Raw genomic sequence first — 20,460 nt, 5'->3', positions numbered from 1 at the left:
CCTTTCCTTTGTGTAGCTGCGCCTTGGCTGTGCGACGGCCGTAAACAGGATCACCCGTTGCTTTTCCCTGAGCTGCTTCTCATTGCCTTCACTTGTTTCCCGAAAAATGTCATTTTTTTCATTTCTTTCGTGTGGGTAACTCGTGTTTGGCTGTTTGCGACTGGCTGCGGTCTCCATTTATCGCAGGAAGCGTGAGCAGCTAACACCTTGACAGCAGCGCCAGGGCTGGGTGTGCTGCTCCCGGCCAGTGACTGAGGGCTCCCTTTGTTGCCTGTGTTTGACTGTGTGGGGCTTTGTCTGCTGTCATCACTGTACCCCAGCACAGCTGTGGCTCACTGCCCGTCTTTGTGCCTATCTGCCGCTGTGGAAAGCCTAGCCTGCTATACGTACACATTCCTCCTTTACAGCGCTCATTTCAGCCCTGGAGATGGGCGTAACCATAAATCCTAGGCCCCCTGATAAACTGTCACCTTGCCAGATCATGTGACAGCAGAGCTTCAGTATTTTAGAGTGTTTCTCCTGATATGAACAAGAGCCCTGACACACACGTGGCCATCCACACCACTCAGCACGTATCAAACTCACTTGATAACAGAGATTATGAGAGTCTCTAATATGGTCCCAGTCCCCCCCCCCCCCGCCGTCTGCGGTGGTGACAAGCACCCGGTTCAAGGTGAAGGACAAGCAGCACGCAGGTTGAGGTTCGCGACTGGGCCCCATCTGGGACGTGTCCACGAGGCCCACAGGCAGCGAACACGACTCAGATAAATCAGCAGCTATGAAGGTTAGACGCCCAAGGACTGAGTCCTCTGCAGGGAGGGATGCACTGTGACCGAAGGACACCTTATTCTCCCACTCATAAGGGAAGGAAAAGGGACAGAGTGCTGTGTGATCCAATCACGTCACAGGATTTTCATCACGTGCCTGTTCTTAGGGATGTAACTGGTTGGATGAAGTAAGCTGGTTATGCGATTGGCTGGACAAATATAAGAGCTGATATGACTGGGCAATGCAGTAATGGGTGATGGATTTAGCCATTTTTCAGAGATTGGTGTTGTTTTTTAAAAAGGTTTAAATTGCTGACGCACTTTGCTGTATGAAGTAGACCAGCAATATGCTCAAGCATTAAAGCTGATTTGTTGTCTGCTGCTGTCGGATGATGCGGTTGATATTAGCTTTTAGTCTGGAGCTCTGAGAATAAAACCTGAAACTAAGGCATATGGGAGAAGAGCGTTTTCTGCATATGAATGTACATTTTTAATGAGAACATTTTGTTCTTTGTGAGAGACAAATACACTTTGACAAACTGAGGAACTGGCACACTGCAAATAGTAAACAAGAACTATTTCTAATGTTATCGAATTCACCTCCTAAAAAGCCAAATCACACAGAGAACCATTTTTATGAGGAAAAAATGGCTTTTTAATTAATTGTATGCCTGATACTTTAGTAAGTGGTGTGCATGAGAATACATCTGTGCTTACGTTATTGCAGTGCTGAAACTTACAATCATTTGCCCTTGTCGAATTTGTAACATACTCTGTGAATATTCTGCAACCACTCTGATAAATTATGCATCTGTTAAATGTAACAATGACCTGGGTCTCACTTATGATTACATACTGTGTCAAATGGAATGAAACAAAAGGGGAATTACAAGTGGTTTCAAAATTAACATTCCTTTTAAACACCTGCAGCAATAAAGAACAGGCTCAAACTCACTCATATAAATGGTCTTTCTGAAATAAATAACCTGTTTTTTTGTATCTGTTCCCAAAAGCTGTGGGTGTGCATGCTATATTAGGCTAAGCCAGCATCTGCACACACAAACACAAACACGCACGGTGACGGACACACACGAGCTACCTGTACACTCACTCTGTGGTGATTATCCCTGCATGTAAACCATCGTAGTGGTGCTAACGAGCACTGGGCCGTCAGCCAAGGCCCCTTCCCCGGCAGTTATACTTTCACACACACGTACAATGACTCAGACGGTGCTTTCCAGTGAGTCACTGCGCCTGAATCTGGGTGACATTCACAGGAGACCTCGCACCACTGTGTGTCCGAACAGGGTTTCTCAATGGGGCCTGAAGCTCCACTCGTCTTTCTCTTCTCACTCAGTTCTCTTCCTGTCTACTTTCCTCCCTTTTAACATTCTCTTCCTACCCAAAGTAGGTTTCCATAGCCACAGCTGTGCAGTCTCACAGTTTCCCCAGCCCACCATCGGTGCCCCCCCCCCCACCCCTGCCCCCCCAGGGGCCTCTAGGTGTCCCGGGCCCCCTCCTGCCTCCTGTAGGCCTCATTCAGCAGCTGGATCTCCTCCTGGTACCCGGACCTCTCCTGGTGCTGCTTCCGGCTGTTCCTGCGGTGAGCCTCCACCGTGTCGGGGATGTGGATGTTGATGTCGGAGTCGTGGTTGCTGGTGGGGATGAGCAAAGAGTAGGACGCCGTCTCGCCCAAGTCACAGGACACGAAGCGGTTCTCCCGGCGGGAGTAGCGCAGCGACGGTGACCGGGCGTGTGCTGACGACTGGCTGATGTTGGAGATGATGGAGACGCTGTCCATAGCCTCTTCGTTGTCGCAGATCTCCAGCACCTCCAGGTGGATCTTCACATTGGTGTCGCCGGTGGTGCCGTCAGCTGGCTCCTCTGTCCGGGGCTCGTGACCCACAGACTTGGATCGGTACACCTCCACCTTCTTGTTGTTTGGGGATATTTTGAGTCCGTCACTACTGACCTCATAAGTAGACAGGGACAGGGTCTTCCCTGTGGGGGCGTGGAGGGACACGGTGCCCTGGAAGGCACACAGTGGAATGGACAGGCCACCGCTGGACCTCTGTGGAGTAAGAACAATATATGCCCTTATCAAACAGCAGGGCGGTGCTCTAAAATGTGACCAGATATAGACATAAATAGACTTTAAAAACTATATCCCAAAATAGGCTGGCTCCAAAAATGTATCTGGTGTGGGGACAAGTTAATGAGCAGTGTGACCACCTGCACCTTGCGATTCACGGTTCACAGAAAGACAGAAAGGACGCGGGACTCTTTCAGGGTCAGTGACCAGCGTAGCGGACATGGAGCAGAGAAGAGCTGTCCTACCACTGACTGAGCCCGAGATGCAGGGTCAAAGCGCTCACATGACTTATGGCCCTATTTTAAACCAGCATGACCTCCTGCAAGCACGGTGTCCATTCACACAACATCCTGAACCCAGGACCTCACTACTCCAATGGTTCACGAGGCCAGTGTGTTTATGACCAAGGCCCTGCCAGCAGCAGCATGAGCCAAGGGCAACAGCACTGTGCTCTGAAAAACAGAGCATCCTAAGAATCGTGTCAGATTTTGGGTTTATGTGTGTGTGTGTGTGTGTGTGGTCCAGGTATAAATTACATTGTGGGGACCAAATATCCCCACAATGTGGTAAAAATCTGTTATTTTGATGACGTGGAGACTATTTTTTCAATCCTCACAAGCGGAAACTAATTTTTATAAAAATCTATGACTGCAATCAAAAAACTAAAAATGCGAAAAGACTTGTTTGGTTACTTATGGTTAAGGTTAGGGCTGGGTAGGGGTTAAGGGTGTCATTGCTGGGATTACGGTTTTATCCATATAAATTAATAGACAGTCCTCATAAAGATATGAGTACAGGTTTGTGTGTGTGTGTGCGTGCGTGCGTGTGCGTGCATGCGTGCGTGTGCGCGTGTGTGTGTGCGTGCGTGCATGCGTGTGTGTGTGCGTGCGTGTGTGTGTGTGTGTGTGCGTGTGCGCGCGTGTGTGTTTGTGCGAGCGGGTTACAATGTCCCCATAATGTGATAAATATCCTTTTTTTTCCCTTATGGGGACCGGTTTCCTGGTCCCCATAAGGGAAAACTCTATTTTATAAAAATCGGTGACTGCTATGAAAAAACTAAAAATGCAAAAACTCTTGTATTTTGTTAGGTTACTTATGGTTATGGTTAGGGCTGGGTGGGGGTTAAGGTTGTCATAGTTAGCGTTAGCTTTTTTCCCATTGAAATGAATGAGCGGTCCCCATAAGGATATGTTTACCCTACATGTGCGTGTGTGCGTGTGTGTGTGTGTGTGCGTGTCTGACCGAAACCGATGACGCCACTGGTTGATTCATGAGCACCGTTTATTGAATCAGCTATTCAATCAGAGCCTTACAGAAACATGAAGAGGGTCTAATTTAATGATAACAGCAAGCCACTTCCACACTGGACTAAAGGAAGGACGCAACCGCAAATGGGATTGGGAGATCGCCGCGGGGGCTGTGATGGACCTGCTGCCTGAGTCTGGCAGAGATCTCAGCTCCACAGCTCTGCCCTGCAAATTCTTGCATTTATATATATTTAAATACATTATATGTATTATCTGCCTCGCTTGTACATTGCTTTGCATCTGACAAATAAATGTAAATAAATGCAAATGTATGTATATATAATAATGACTGTGTTTGATGACATAGTTTCCATTCCTGCATTTTACATTAACAGTATCCTTTTGACTCGAGTGGGCACAGGATTAACACCTGACTGTGTGCGTTTTGTCTAGCGCAGCCTGACGAACACATATGCAAGCAGCTCAGCTCACGCGAGCGCTCAGAGCAGCCTGTCACTCCCCGCCGCTCATTACTCCGGCACTGGTGAGCAGGTGCTGGGCCCAGGCAAAGGCACCAGGCCTGGATACTGGCCGCTGTCCCTTCCCACGTGAGCCCTGCAAGCGAAGGCGCCGTGCCAGAAACCTGCCTTTCCCGCTCCCGTCTCCCATTATTGCTGTGCTGCGGCTTAACAAGCTGCTATGGTATCTTATCTGGGTCTGCATAATTGGCACTGGGCTGTGCGCAAAGCTGAAATCACCAGGGAAGGACAGACCCCCACCTGCAGGCCACGCACCTGCCGCGGCGTCCTCTCCGACTTGCTCCGGCACCACTCCCAGTCGCTCAGCTCCATCTTCCGGCTTCCCCCGTGGGAGAGCCTTCGTTCCGGGCCCTCGAACACCGATGAGTTGTCTAGGTTGTGGTCCTCTGCAGTCGGCCCGGGGACCGAGCCAGGACCGGGCCCATGGCCGTCCGACGAGGCCTCGCGGGGGGCAACCGCCCGCCTGTCCCAGTCCTGAGAGCTGTCCTCAGCAGCTGCGATCCTGAACTCATCACTTGTGCCCCTCGAAATGGGCCCAGCTCGTGCTGCAGTAGGTCTACTCTCACTGCACTCATAGTCAAACAAGCTGTGGTATGGAGCTGTTTCCACAGTGGGCAGCTTTGCCTGGGAAATCTTATAAATTCCATAACCTTGCTGGAATGACAAGTTAAATTCAAACCCTCTCTTTTTCCCTGTAAAAGAGTTAATAAGACAGATCAGTTAAATAATGAAGCATAAGTTCGCCATGCATCCATCTATCCTGCCATCCGTCTTCTATACTGGCTTGTCATTATGCAGGGTCATATATTTTATGACAAGTTTTATGACATATATTTTCATCTGTATAGATGATAAAATGTCCAACTAAAAGTTGGTTCCTTGTAATTCATCGATGCTTTTAAATTAAATATAAAGCTTCAGAACTAAGAGCGGATTCCTTGAGGTCCATCAATGTTTTTAAATACATCATTAAATAATATACGGCCTATACGGCTCCAGAATTAAGAGCGGATTTCTTGAGATCCATTAATATTTCGAATACATCACTAAATAATATATAGAGCTCAAGAACTACCTAAATAACTAAATAAATAATCAGGCAAAGCAACACAGTCAGCAGAGGCAACCTAACAGGGAAGTGACATTTTAAATAAGAAATATCCCCGTTAACGTACCAGCAGACGGCTGCGGGGCTACGTCTCGCCGACAGTTGATGAAACATCCGCAGGGCAGATGAACCCAGCGTTTGGATAAGAAAAAAAGCGGCGTGATCGTGGCAGACAGTAAGGTCAGGAAGAAGCTGGGTGTCTCAAAGACGGGGCTCCGTACCTGAACAACGTGACTCACTAGGATCTGTACCTGCGAACGGGATGAACGGCAGGTTAGGGGAGTCACTGCAAGACCAGGTGTTCTGTCATAAAATACTACCTATCGAGACGTGCTATCGAGCCTTTCTGCGCATGTGCAGGGTTAGGTTTTAGGGGTTAGGGTTAGGGTTAAGGTAAGGGATTTAGAGGGGGGTTGGGGTTAGGGCTATCGATTAGCACTACGGTAGCATTTTTCGACAAGGCAGCATATATCGACAGAACACCGGCAGACAGTAAAATTAAGAAATTCATACATGTTGTGTTGGGGTGACAGTTCTGCATTATATTTTTTAATATCTTGACCACTTTCCAGTTTCAAAATAATATTTCCTAAAGTAGCCTATTTGTTACAATTGCCAGAAGAATGAAAACTCAGGTTTTAGTGCGTTAACCCACGGAATTGAACATGGGGTTTCTGCACGATTAATTGGTTGTATAATTTCAATAAATAATAGAGGCCGAGGGAGTCTGTTATTTACTGGCATCCACAGCACTGAGCAGGTTACTCACCATCATCGGCATCCACAAAAGGATGCGAACCATCGCCATGATGAAGGAAAAGCGCTTTTGCGCAAACACCTGAGTAGAGTTTGCGGAGTTTAGCGCTGCCTCCTTTCCGCTGTTTTGAGCCGCAGACGTCGGACAGGTGTGGCTTTTCAAACCGACAGGCTCAGAATTAATCTCGCTGAAAGTCTCAAAACTTTTCTCCAGGCTATCTCGGGACAGAGAGGGGATGTGGCAGAGCGGGGCCGATCCGTCTGCCGCCGATCCCCCGTAGTTAGGGTGAAACGCCTTCTGAGGTTCCCCGGAACACAGCAGCTGGTGGGTAAGAGGGATGGAAAATGCGACAAAGCCGCAAAAGCTCAGCGAGTACAGCACGAAAAGGAGCAACGCGTAAGAACCGGTGCCCTCCGCAAAGCATCCCAGAGATGTCTGCGAGAAGGATCCCCAGCCGCACACGGGCAGGAGGCTGACTGCCAGGCTGGCGAGCCACACCGCAGCTATCGCACAAGATACGATCAGCGGTCTTCGGGCACATCGAAACACTGTGAAGCGCCGTGTAACGCAGAAAGTGTAGGCGACAATCAGAGAGGCTTTCATGTTGCTGGACACACCCTGGAATACGTAGAGGAGAGCGGACAGCGTGCAGGACGCGCTCCCGGCGCTGTGCCCCTGCCACTGACCCAGGATGAAGAGCGACACCGGGATGACGCTGATCAGGTCGTCAATAGACATGGAAGCCACTATGAGAGAAAGCGGCGTCTTTCGCCGCATCTTGAGCAAAAATATGAGGGAACACACGCCTCCCACCAAAGTAACGAAGGCAATGACAATGGACAGACCGAAGAGAACTAAGTTCATATGTTTTTTAACTTCAGGGAAATCCATCATGTCTTGGCCATCCGTGTCATTGAGCGAAATCGCGCTGGATTTCACAGACATTTTCGCACAACTTTTCCTCAATAACTTCCTTTCCTCCGCTCCAAAAAGGCTCTCAGCTCCCCATTTGTAGCGAATGAAGTTTCCCGTGGCAGAAGCGTCGCTTACGGCGTCACATCCCTGCTAATGGTACCAGCGTGCGAAAGATACAACGGACTCGCTGTCAGCAAGAAGCAGGCGACGCGCTCCGGCAAAGCGCTACATGCGTTTGGTGGTGTTTGGCTGCGCTCTGTTTCCCGTTCGCACACTGCGATCGCCAACCTTTCTTAGGAACCAGGGGACGTGGGTGAGACAAAGCGTACATTAGTGCCAGCCCAAGCAGGATTGGCGCATCACTTTGATTCAACATGAATGAGCTGGCGCGCCGCTCCTGCTCCCTCTCTCTCCAGCCAGATCGTTGTGGGAGGAGAGTTTTTCCTCCCCTCGGCTGATTTTACGGAATGCTAATGTATCACGGAGCCTCCAGAATGATGACCATTATTCTGCAGCACAGCACCATGATCATCTGCTTATCTGCGAAGGTAGTTCACGTGAGAGAGAACTGGAACTGGAAGTGTGTAATGGTAGGTCCTGCGTTAATCGGTGAAATTCACGTGAAGCATTTCCCGAAACTATCATATCCAGAATGACATGCACACGGGGTGCATACATAGTGGGGTATGATAACGATATTAACATTAACACCATTGCGTTTCTTGCCTCATAGAGAAAAATTCAGGAATGATTTGACGTTCAATAGGCTCGTCTCTTTCCTTTGTTCCCCTTGTGTCTGCTTGACAGCCAATGTGAACTCAAATGAAGTTGTCTTTGTGCTTTATTTTGAAATCGAAAACTCAAACAGCAAGCGTAATATTCTACTGTGTTTTTATCACGTCATTTGCATGCTATATTTTGAGAGAAAAACTAAATAAAAATCCCATATCTATAAATATCCTAAGTGTGTATTTCACGTGGGTTATTTTTGGGTCAACGCGCTGGAGCATAAAGCTTGGATTGTGTCCCGAGCAGCACCGACTCACCTCTCATAGGGATATGCAGGAATTATTACAGTGACCAGCTGCTGTCTGTTTGTAAAACACAGGACCTTCAAAGCAAGTGACCTTGTTCAAAGAACATGTGGCGTCGGCTTAAGACGAGAGCAGAATTTCACCTGATCTTCCAGCTGACGCACATATAAGCACGCTGTATGGATGAAGAACACGGAGAACACGGTATGTAACCCCCAGCTAAGTCCTGGATATTCAGCCAGTCCTTTATGGACAGGATGGAGACACACATTCTTCTCCGTGGGTGGGGCTCTGTAGGCCAGCGTCCGGTGTAGCCTAATGTAACAGCGCTATTGAAATCTGCCGTGTACAGAGACTCACATGTCCTCAAGGTCAGCAAATGAGTTCACAAAGAGAGCAGTGACCTTTTACATCAGCGCTCTGCCGTAAGGAGGCTTGGGAAGACAGCAGTCATAAAGCCATGCTCAGGAGCTCTAACTGCTACAGTCAACAGAACAGCTCCCGGGGACGAGTGACCCGACGTGACAGGGAGCGGCTCCGCGGGCTGCGATGATGGAGGCGGATCGGAGCTGTCCGCTTTCTGCCGGGGCTGTGGAGGAACATCTGCCTTTCCCTCCCCAGGATAAGCCTGCCTCAGGGTCGCACTCACACATCAGGGCTGCGACAGTAATGGCTCTGTCATATTGTCAGTGCCAACCTTCATCATGGCTTAAGTGGTGATTCATTCTACTCATGATTTCTTATATATATTTATATATATATATATATACTTGCTGCTCAAGGTTGCCAGATTCATCCGGATGGAGGGATGAACAGTTTCATTGTTTCATTGTTTCTTTCTCGTAGTTGTCCATTCACAGTTATCACTGCTGCATAGCATTGACATGGCAGGTCACTGTCTAAGTGTGGCCTGACACCTTGAGGATTGTGGGTTTGAATCCCACCTCTGCTCTGCATGTATGATGTTGGCATGCTGTCCTACAGGTGTCCCCTGGTTAATTTCTTCAGTCCAAAGACGTGCCGTTAAGTTACCTGGTGTCTTTAAACTGCCTATAATGTATGATTGTGTGTATAAGCCCTGAGATGGACTGGTTTTCCACTCAGGTGTAGCCCAACCTCGTACCCTATAGTGCCTGTGGTGTGATAGGCCCCAGGCCTACCCCACAACCCTGACCAGAGTAAAGGCATCCGTTGTGTAACATTTGATCGTACTTACGTCCCTCAAGAGCCTGAATAAAATAATGGAGATGTTTGAAGCAGATGTAATGGATGTTAGCGGATTGATTTCACCACGTGTGGCAAGAACCAAAACAAAGTGATTGTGCTGCCACTGTAGTGTTTTGGTTTAAATGTGTGTGATATTGTATCTTACGTTATACAGTATATTTCACTTCTCCCTGATGATGACTGAGATGTGTTTAGATTGACTTACGTCAGGGGTGTCAAACTGCAGTCCTGGGGGGCCGCAGCCCTGTGTAGCTTAGTTCTTTCCCTGTTCCACCACAAATGATTCAGCTCAAGAGTGACGTGGTAATTAGCACAAGGAGTTGAATCAGGTGTGTTAAATGAGGGGAAACCCAAAAATGTGCAGGGCTCCGGCCCCCCAAGACTGGAGTCTGATACCCATGACTTACATCTTCTTCCAGGACGAAAGTTGGATGTAAGTCCATGGATGCCTTTAAATGGATAGATCAGAGCACCCTAGATTTAAGACCTTCATATAATTATTTATGCAAAATGCCAATTTTACAACTTACATATTAATTTTATTCTTTAATTGATAGGATTATGATATACATTTTGTTGGATATAATATTCACTGCCAAACAGCACACACAGTAGTAATGAATTAGTCAGAAAATGAAAGGTGCAAGTGTAACCCAACTAAAATAGACACAGGGAAAATAACACAAGCAAGTTTGCTACTTAAACTCAGTTTAAATTTCACCCGTATGATTTGCGCTTTTATTTGGGAACTTACGGTTTTCGCCGTCACGTTTGCGATGGGAAAAAAATGTGCGTAAGGGAGAGAGTTGTTTTGGAGTTGGGAGGTGTAGTTGCTGCTTGAGTTTTAGGGAAAGAAATACTTGAATAGAGCAGAATAACGTAGAGTATTTAAAATTAAATTTAGTTTGATATTGATTCATATGGTTTTCTTTTAATTCACCCTGCAGGAATAAGCTGCTCTGCGAAGCAGATGGTTTACGATTGTGAGAGAATTTCCGAGCTCTGGTGAGCTAAACGCTGTGGGGTTTCAGCTATATTAATAGGGGCCTGAAAAGTAATGTATGTGTGAACAGGGCCATATGTTTAAGTGTAAAACCAATCGGAGTAAAAGTTGGGAAACCGCTGTACAAGTAGGCTATATTGTATATTTTTTATTGTTTTGTGAAACTTTGTGCAGTGCATAGATATGGATTGTCAGTAATTTTACACCACTGTCGGATGCTTTCTGCACTATTTCGGATTCATGTTGATATAGCTATTTTGTTTATTACAAAATAAGTTGTTTTTGTTGATATAAAAATACTTCAAAACATTTAACCTTGAACTGTTTGGGAAATGAGGTCTCATTCGTACTGAATTAGTTGAATTGCTTACTATATGCACTACAGATTGGTTTTTTGCGACATCGAAAAATAATAGCGAGCTGGTACTGAGACCTGTGAACGCGCAGCCTCTGCTTCGCCTTGGCACCGGAGCCCGGCCCCATCGTCCCGGCTTTGGACTGGGGCGGCCACCCTCTCTTCCACACAGGATTCAGATACGCTGGAACTGCTGACTATCGGTCATATGAAGTACAGAACATCCTTTCTTTTCTTTTGGGGATAAGCTTTTCCTATTTATTGTGCCGGTCATTTCAGTTGTCGTTCTTTATTATAATAAACTTGTTCAACTCTATCGGCATTTGTTGTTGCTCCGTCCATCCGGATCTAGAGTAGCGTTTTAGAGTCATGTGATTATTTTTGTTTCCTTTAGCGCGAGTACCGCCCCGGTTATAAGGCCAGCACCTTCTGAACCGTGGGAATACACAAGATGGAAGGGGAGTGAACGAGAAGAATCACTGAGTACTATGAACCACTGAGCATCTCCATGGATCCAGGATTTATGTTGCTTGTGTCCTTCCACCTCATCTAATGGGGGCTGATTATAGTCTTAGCTGCTGTCATCCTGTGCTGGGATGGCTCTGAGCTTCCAGGAGTACGAGTTCCCAGTGTGGCATTGTATTAAAGCCCAGTACAGCTGTCTGTGGTGCTGCTGCCATGGTTTCAGCTGAGCTGTGTCGCGCCGGTTACAGACAGCATGCAGATGCACGACTTTACTCACAGGAACTCAAGCTTATGCACATGGACACAAACACACGCTCGGCTCAGTCTGGAGAGCTTAATTAAATCGGGATCGCAGACGGCGACAGACCCCCGATACGCTCTGACGCAGAGGCCAGCGAAATCCCCCAGGAGTCGAGGAGAACTTGAAGAGACGTTGGCGAGGAGCCGTCAAGCCGCCGGCCAGCGAAACAAAGGAAGCCCTCGCTGACGAGCCGCAGCCGTCAACGCCGCCCCGCTTCCTGCAACACAAGCAAAGTGGCAGGCCTGCCTATGCCACAGCTGTATTTCTCAAAAAAATGACGTGACCTTCAAGCGAAACACCCATGACACACGATAAATACGTCACAAGATGGGGACACATGCCGGCACACTGGAGAGACACTGAGAAAGGCAGCAGATGGTCCCGACGGACGTCTCTGTGACGTGCAGCGAGTGCCACCACAGGGAGCAGTGGTGCTGCCATGTTCCTACAGACAGTGAAACATTCACCATCACACCAGCAGAGGGACTGTGGGTGGAAGCATTACCATGGATTTACCAGCCCTTCTAATTTTTTTTTTAACTATGTAAACAAACAAAACTTAAGTCATAGATTCTCAGGAATCGTATGGTTAGAGGAGAAAGAGCATACCCTTAATATTGCATGCATTTAGAAATTACCCTGGTTAGAAAATAAAAACTTTTAATGGTGTCTCACAAGGCGCACACAGACACAGGCAATTCCAGTGTACCATCGCTGCTAGCGCATGCAGAGAACATACTGTATGATATCTGACTTCAAACCTGACTTGGGGGTCAGTGTGTGGTCTACGGAGAGCAAGACGGAGAAGGCAAAAAGAGAATTTCCCCATGGGGATCAATAAGGTATCAAAAAAATAAAAACCTTACATATATGTGCAGTTTGCCCATCCCAATGCACACTATAGTGATACATCGATCCAAAACTACACGTCAGTCTAATCTCACACCAGAGTATTACCTACAAGTCTCTGCTCAACATCCAGTCAATGCGACTCCGGTCCAGAAACATGTCTTTTCAATTTCATGGTCACCCTTTTCATAAACTACATACTTTGCCAGCTTTAATTCAACAGAAAGTTCTATATATTCTACCTGATTGAATAAAACACTGAACAAACATAAATTCATAATTTTTTTTGTTGAAAAGAGAGATCCAACTACTTAGGAAAGGAGCATTTGGAGACGAAGTGCAGAGTTGAGAGACTGCTCCTGTCAGCTGGGGTTAAATACAAAGCGAAGCGTATCTGAATGAAATATAACTGGAAGAGCAGATGGGCCATCAGAAGAGCAGTTCTGAACTTCTGCTCTTCCCCAACCCTGACCAGGAAATGTTGCAAAATTGGCAGTTGTCAAAGCAACCATAAGAAGTTTTATTAAACGGCCTATAATACATTATAAAACCAAGCACATTGTAATGTTTCTTCTATGCTTTGATGACACATCTGCTTCTGCTCTCCGACCAGTTATTCTGTATGTGCTGGACTGTGGTGCATTCATGATCAATTTTGTAGGCCAGTAATGTCACAGAGGAGGCCTGCGTGAGAATTAGAATTCAAGATAGGGTTAAAATTAGGCCAGAGGTCTTTAGGGAACCGGTGAGGTTGCTAAATGTTTTGATTTGCTATTTAAACCTTGAATTTTGGAAGTCTGGTTTGAAACACAATAAAACGTATCTGTAATGAGTCAAGGCCGTGGTGAAAGCGCTGATGATTCTGCTGGGCAGACCTCGAGGCGGGAGCCTGTCGGGAATGTGTGGCGGTGTGTGCGGTTTGGAGCTCCAGAGCTTTGAAGTGAGATTGTTCTGCTCCACTCTCCTCACCGTAGAATAAAATGAAGATGAAAAGACACCTCACAGCTATCAGTGTAAAGGAAAAGATCAATCCGACTCTCACATTAGGTACATATACTGTATGTGCCAGAGTCACGTAGACACACACACACACATAAGGTATATCACATCTGTCACTGTCTCACACACACACACTTTAGGTACATCACGTGTCAGTCTCTCTCACACACACACACGACACACACATTAGCTACATCACATGTCAGTGTCACACACACACACTAGGTATATCATCTGTCAGTGTGTCACACACACACACACACACACACACACACTAGGTATATCACATCTGTCAGTGTGTCACACACACATTAGGTACATCACATGTCAGTGTCACACACATAACATACATCATGTCAGTCTCACACACACATACACACTAGGCACATCACACGTGTCAGTCTCACATTCGAAATCACGACTGATTTTTTTTTTCCCATATGGTTCGCCGTTCGGGCTGTAGGTGGCTGTGATGGGCCTGAAACTGTCAGCCCAGCGCAAGTGCCACTCGCAATGCGCTGTGATGCGAATCACAGCCTATGGTGTGTGTGTGTGTGTGTGTCTGCGCCACTCATGTAATCTGCCTTCTCCTTGATGCGTGTAAAGGTTGCCATGGAGATGGTGATTGAAGGTCACAAATGGCAAATACAGTGTAGGGGAAGGGATGGGACTTCCCCACAGCTGAAATGGTGATTGAGAGGAGGATATTACTGCCAGAACACCAGTCCCAGAAACCATGACGTAGGAGCGGATCCCAAGCTGTTCACAGTACGTCCTTTGATTGTACACCATGCAAACATACACAGATAATGGACTATGTTCATAATACACAGTCAGCAGACACACCTTACCAATAAAAACTACTTTACTGTATTTAGACCCTTGTTACTGGATCACCTTAACCCAAATGCTACGTGCCTTCCACCAATAATTATTCCCCATGTCATGGCTAGGTTAATTACTCTAGCTTTTGTCACTGCTGCAAGGACAGTACATCAAACGCTTGTAGAAACTGGTATTTTTCGGGCATTAAAACCTCGCAGTCTAATGTAACAGTCTGTTCCCAATTTACAAGACAGGCTGCACACCTGTTAGAAGAGAGTTGAACTTAGAAATGCATAAATCACGGTAGTTGCCACTAGAGGGCTCTGTTGTAATAGGCTTGTGGATATAACGCCGCTTGTTTAATTTAGAATATGACTGTAAAAAATACGGCAAGGGTAGATCAATGGGTAGCACTGTTGCTTCATGCCTGCATCGTTGGGAATACAAATGCAGCAAATGTTTCTTCCAGGTACACGGCTTTCCTCTTGCCATCAAAAACCATACATTAGATGTAGTGTGTGAGTATACCCTCAAACGGTCTTGACTAGGTTATTACCCCTGCATCAAGGCCTTTGCTGCTCAGGGCAGTCTCAAGGCCCCCCTCTCAACACAAAATCTTAGCAGACTGGTGGTTGGCATAATATAATTCAAATAAACAAATAAATCCAAGAATTATACATGTATAGTATATCATTTCATATGCTGTATTATCCTCATATGTTGCGATTGTATATATGAAATTATACATACTCTCATTGCCGATTAAATTTTTTCCCCTGTCTAGTGTTTTATTTCATCTTATAATTCCGTTATTCAGCCTATTACAAATTGTACAGTTCGATAAATGCTTAATGTAAAACAGTAATGATACTGAGATATACTCGACCCTTAAAAGACGTTAAATTCGTATTATATTATACATAATGTTACAAAATTATACACACACTGTTATACACACATGGCGGAGAGTAAATGCGTTCGTCGCACTGGGAGGCAAATTAACATAAAAGGGGCAGAAATCCTTGACGTCGCGGTAATGTATCCCTGCTGCTTACGCTTTTAATGGCTTCAATTACCATGATCAAAATCGAAGGGGAAACAGAAAAGCAATATTACCGTGTAATTATGGTGAACTGCATTTGAACGAAAAGAAGCAGAGGAAAGGCAGCCGTCGGCCGAGAAGCGCACGCAGGTCCTGCGCGTCCCTTCGCGGTCCGGTGGCTGGCAGGCCTTTAGAACCGGGACCATCCACACACCCCCAGGGATGCAGGCCTGGACGCCACGAGAGAAAAGCTCATTAAGGTTGCTCACTAAAAGCCTTCCATTATCTGGGGGAAAGGCGTCTGCATTAGATCTCTCCGCAGGAGAGTGGGCGAAGTGGGCTCCGTGTCACACAATAAAAGCGGAGTGAAGAGAGGGATTCCCGTAAAGGTTAATGCGATGCTCGGGGGCTGAGCTGCTGCTGGACACATCGGCTTTTTGTAATGAGCGGGCTGGAAAGAATTAATTAGTCAACACCAGCACCCGGCGTGGTCTGCCCCCTCCCAGCGTGAATTACCGTGGGGGCCGCTTATCAGAGCGCCTAATGACACGGTGATGTACTTTTCTCTGAGGAAAACCTACTTAATACCACTCCTTGAGGACAGCGCCTCAGCTCATTTAACGCCCTAACTCCGCTTGCTAATTGAATTCTGCGCAGCTGGGTACTTAGGTATTTATCTTTCCCGCTGTCTCTCGGGAACAATTTCTCGGACCAAGAGAGACCTGAGTATGTCTCCACTGCATATGTTTTGCATCACGTCAAACCGTTAATTAAGTGTAAATAAAACACAGTAAGAAAACTGCCATTATTTACAGTGGCACAAATTCAGAGTAAACTAGCCTATATGCAATCCACAGAGATACGAACTATCTCAAATTTAAATAGCGTTAATTGATGCCTAAATGCCTTATGGGCTGTATTCAAAAGAATGAATAACACATGAATAATTATATAACTTACATTTCAATTCACAAAGCAAGTACTCGTTGAGAACTTTACACAACTGGATATTTGATAGCTAATATATCTCTCATAATTAAAGAAAAGACTGAACAATCGTAGTTGCGTTTGCATTTTAATGAAGACTTTAAGGTTTGTATCTCGTTATATAAACACTAGAGGGCAGTGGTTTCTCATTATAATCGTACAGTGAGTTAACGTTGTGAGGCACGTAAGAATGTTTTTATAGATTAAGGTGTGATTGTTATCTATTCATACAAATATCGTATGACTTATTTATAAGTTGCAAGTATATCATTCATTCATATATAATTAATCGTCTGATGAAACTTTAGAATCGTGCCTATTATTCTGACCTTACGTAGTGTTTATTAGGAACCAAACACTGGGGTTCAGTGTGACCACAGATTGTTATGAAATGTTATGGTTTCTATTGTTTTCCATCCTGAAACTGCCTCTGGAGCCTTTGTAACATTTCGTTCTGGGTTTGTGTTGCTAAACGACAACTTTGGGTTCCCCGTTCCCTGAGGCCAGAGACCTCATACTGACTTGCCATCAGGGAGAATCTTGTTTCTGGTTGGGAAGAGTCTGGGCAAAAATGATAATTAAACACCAGAGCTAAACAAACACTTGTGTGTATGTTTTTGTACTATCGGTTTTCACCTCCCTCTTGTTCGGAATATCATGTTTTTACTGTTCACATTGAAATCACTGCAGAAATGTTGGTTCTGAATGTTTAACGTTGTTTTTCTTTGATACCACAGGGAAGAAGGCCTAACTAATGTGTTCATCAGCAGGACCCCAGCCGCAGTGCCCTTCACCTCAAGCAACTCTCCAAAGGATTGCTCTGTTTTCAATCTGGTTCATATTTTCAATGTCATGCACTCTATTGTTTCCTGTACATATGAAATGTGGGGTTATTCAAAAGCACAGGAACATTTCAAACAAATGCACACACACTCATGCACTGCTGTTGTCCTCTGATCAAGGCTCTCTGTGTGTGAATGACAGGTGGGGCATTGTTTTGACTGCCGTGACATTGTACGGAATGCCAGGGAATCATTGTGACGGGCATGCCGTGATTCGGACTGGCTTGTCTCTCTGGCACAACATGGACCATGAGACCGCTGTCCCTGGCGAGAGCGCAGCTGATGCCATGTTACAGGCAGGCCTGTGCCAGCAGATGCCCACCACTTGCCCATCAGTGGGATCTGTTGACCCTCAGCCATGAGTCCTTCATAATGAGTGTTTCTCATGCATTGTTTTGCAGCTCTGTTTTTTAAATGTTAATGCTTGCAAAAATTCTGGCCCGTCATTTGTACAGGTGGCAACAGCTGCCACTAGGGTGGTAAATAAACCAGCGTAGGTGTTCATTGGACCAGAGGAGTGAGCAATACAGCGGAATCTGATTGAAAAGCTTCAGCGTTCCCTCACTCTCATCCAGTTCCATCTTCAGTGTTCCTGGCTCCGGTCATATACATGCCAGATAAATTGTCCTTGTAAAAATGATGATCAGCATGTGTGCTGGCCTTGGATAAAGCAGCAGTCACGCATACGCTCTGCTGCCGTGCGTAATGTCCTATGACAGCCTTCATTGGTCAGCGCTTTCTGTGGCCTGGTACTATGTCTGTGCCACTAGCTGGGCTGCATTCAGAGATAAAGTGACAAATCTGTCTCGGATCTTAATGCTAGTATCATACTGCAATATAATAATGCTCGTACAAATGGTTCTGCAATAAATTTGAACATGTTGGCCCCCCATTATACAGAAAAATTGACAGGTTTGTGTTGTAATTGTGACATCTGACCTTGACTCGGCCTGGTCTACAACTTAATCACAGTTTATATGGTTGGCTTGTAAAAACCGATTTTTTTCTCTATCTGCCTTTTTTCTGGTCCAGTAACACAGTTCTCACCAGCCATTTGTCACTCACATAGCCTGTGAAACACGACCTCAGGTTTATACAGATGAGGCATCAATGCAGCGGATCAAGGCGTTCCTGCCATTTCCAAGATGCATAGGTTCCACGGGGCCATTTGATTCCCTTTTCCTCTGAAGTACGTGTCCTCAGTTTGATCTGCATAAGCCTAAAAGATCAGCTAATTCCTGCTTGCGTTTTGTTCGTGTTCCCATCATAAAAAGAAAACTTTCCTATAACCTCTCGATCGCTGCCACTTCCTTATGTCACGTGGCTCTATTCACCACCGTGACCAGCTCGCTTGTTTTATACATTTATATTTCAGGTGCCATGTTTTTGCACATCAGCATGTGTCACTTTTCTCTCCAGCTTCTATGTTTACCATGGCAATAGCAGACCAGGACCTTACATGAAATAACTGGCGTGATTACTCTCCATTTTGAATATTGGCGGATTACAGTAAGTGGTGACTCACGCATGGGTGTGGAATTCACACTTGGTTGGCAGGTGTTGCTGGGCATGGGGGCAGCAGCGGGATCCTCCCATCCCTCCAGGCTGCACCTCCAGTGCGCGTCATGGGGACACGGCCCGTGTGTCTGCCCTCTTTGTCTCTGTACAGTTGTGCCTGGATTGCCAGCCAGCTTAGGCTTATGGAAATCTAAAGTGAATGAGGCTGTGGAGATCGAATAACGGCATATTGGGTGATGTAAGCCCTTTTACTTTTACCCTGATAAGATCTTATGATTATTTTGTTTTTATTTTTATGTGCCTGGTTGCCAGTTAGAAGAGACATTTTCATTTACAGAGGCAGGCTGGGTAAATAACCCTTTGCCTGACTTTCACTTTCCTATAAAGAAAATATGTGAATGTTTTAGACAAAGAATCGGCAGTGGCTTTGAGGGAAGAATGGCCTGGCAGCTCATGGCAGCTAATTGGAACTAGAGGAAAGTGCCCTGAGAAAATTCCCAGGACACTAACAGGAGCCTGAGCAGAGAAAACATCAAGCCAAGCTGGTAAGGCCAGAAAACCCTCAGAGGGCAGACAATTACATCTAAATATGTTGCAAGAGGACAGAACATGCTGAGGGAAATAGATAAATGTCAATGATCTGAAGCTGAAGCACACATGTCGACAGTCTGAAGCATGCATCAAGCCCACATGCAGACAGTCAGTAGATGAAGCACACAAAAAGCCCATATGCCAACACTCTGTCTGACATGCACAATAAGCACACATGCTAATACAATATTTAACTGAAGCACACAGTTACAGACTGAAGTAGACACCTGTCAGAAGCAGACATGATGGCAGTGTGAAACTGATGCCTGTCAGAAGCAGACATGATGGCAGTGTGAAGCTGATGCCTGTCAGAAGCAGACATGATGGCAGTGTGAAGCTGATGCCTGTCAGAAGCAGACATGATGGCAGTGTGAAGCTGATGTCTGTCAGAAGCAGACATGATGGCAGTGTGAAGCTGATGCCTGCCAGAAGCAGACATGATGGACAGAAGCAGACATGATGGCAGTGTGAAGCTGATGCCTGTCAGAAGCAGACATGATGGCAGTGTGAAGCTGATGCCTGTCAGAAGCAGACATGATGGCAGTGTGAAGCTGATGCCTGTCAGAAGCAGACATGATGGCAGTGTGAAACTGATGCCTGTCAGAAGCAGACATGATGGCAGTGTGAAGCTGATGTCTGTCAGAAGCAGACATGATGGCAGTGTGAAGCTGATGCCTGTCAGAAGCAGACATGATGGACAGAAGCAGACATGATGGCAGTGTGAAGCTGATGCCTGTCAGAAGCAGACATGATGGCAGTGTGAAGCTGATGCCTGTCAGAAGCAGACATGATGGCAGTGTGAAGCTGATGCCTGTCAGAAGCAGACATGATGGCAGTGTGAAGCTGATGCCTGTCAGAAGCAGACATGATGGCAGTGTGAAGCTGATGCCTGTCAGAAGCAGACATGATGGACAGAAGCAGACATGATGGCAGTGTGAAGCTGATGCCTGTCAGAAGCAGACATGATGGCAGTGTGAAGCTGATGCCTGTCAGAAGC

At 46.1% G+C, this 20,460-nt stretch overlaps 1 protein-coding gene across 1 annotated transcript; it reads right to left on the bottom strand.

Annotated features, from left to right (window-relative positions):
• Nucleotides 1-2,265: 2,265 nt before the first annotated feature.
• On the bottom strand, nt 2,266-14,069 carry LOC111849150 (probable G-protein coupled receptor 149). Its single transcript, XM_023821797.2, has 4 exons — nt 6,523-14,069; nt 5,821-6,004; nt 4,886-5,337; nt 2,266-2,838 (listed from the first exon to the last, which is right to left on the bottom strand). The coding sequence occupies exons 1-4, from the start codon at nt 7,453-7,455 to the stop codon at nt 2,266-2,268; spliced, it is 2,142 nt and encodes a 713-aa protein (XP_023677565.2). The 5' UTR covers nt 7,456-14,069.
• Nucleotides 14,070-20,460: the final 6,391 nt, after the last annotated feature.

The sequence above is a fragment of the Paramormyrops kingsleyae genome, chromosome 17, assembly GCF_048594095.1.
Source record: "Paramormyrops kingsleyae isolate MSU_618 chromosome 17, PKINGS_0.4, whole genome shotgun sequence".
Taxonomy (NCBI): Eukaryota; Metazoa; Chordata; class Actinopteri; order Osteoglossiformes; family Mormyridae; genus Paramormyrops; species Paramormyrops kingsleyae.
Note: the sequence above shows the minus strand (reverse complement) of the source record. Positions and strands in the feature narration are given on the sequence as shown.

Coding starts and splice junctions, on each gene's coding strand:
- LOC111849150 (XM_023821797.2), bottom strand. CDS start 7,455: ATGTCTGTGAAATCCAGCGCGATTTCGCTCAATGACACGGATGGCCAA. Junction 6,005..6,522: donor TTTTGTGGATGCCGATGATG/GTGAGTAACCTG, acceptor TCCCGTTCGCAG/GTACAGATCCTAGTGAGTCA. Junction 5,338..5,820: donor AGCCCCGCAGCCGTCTGCTG/GTACGTTAACGG, acceptor ACTCTTTTACAG/GGAAAAAGAGAGGGTTTGAA.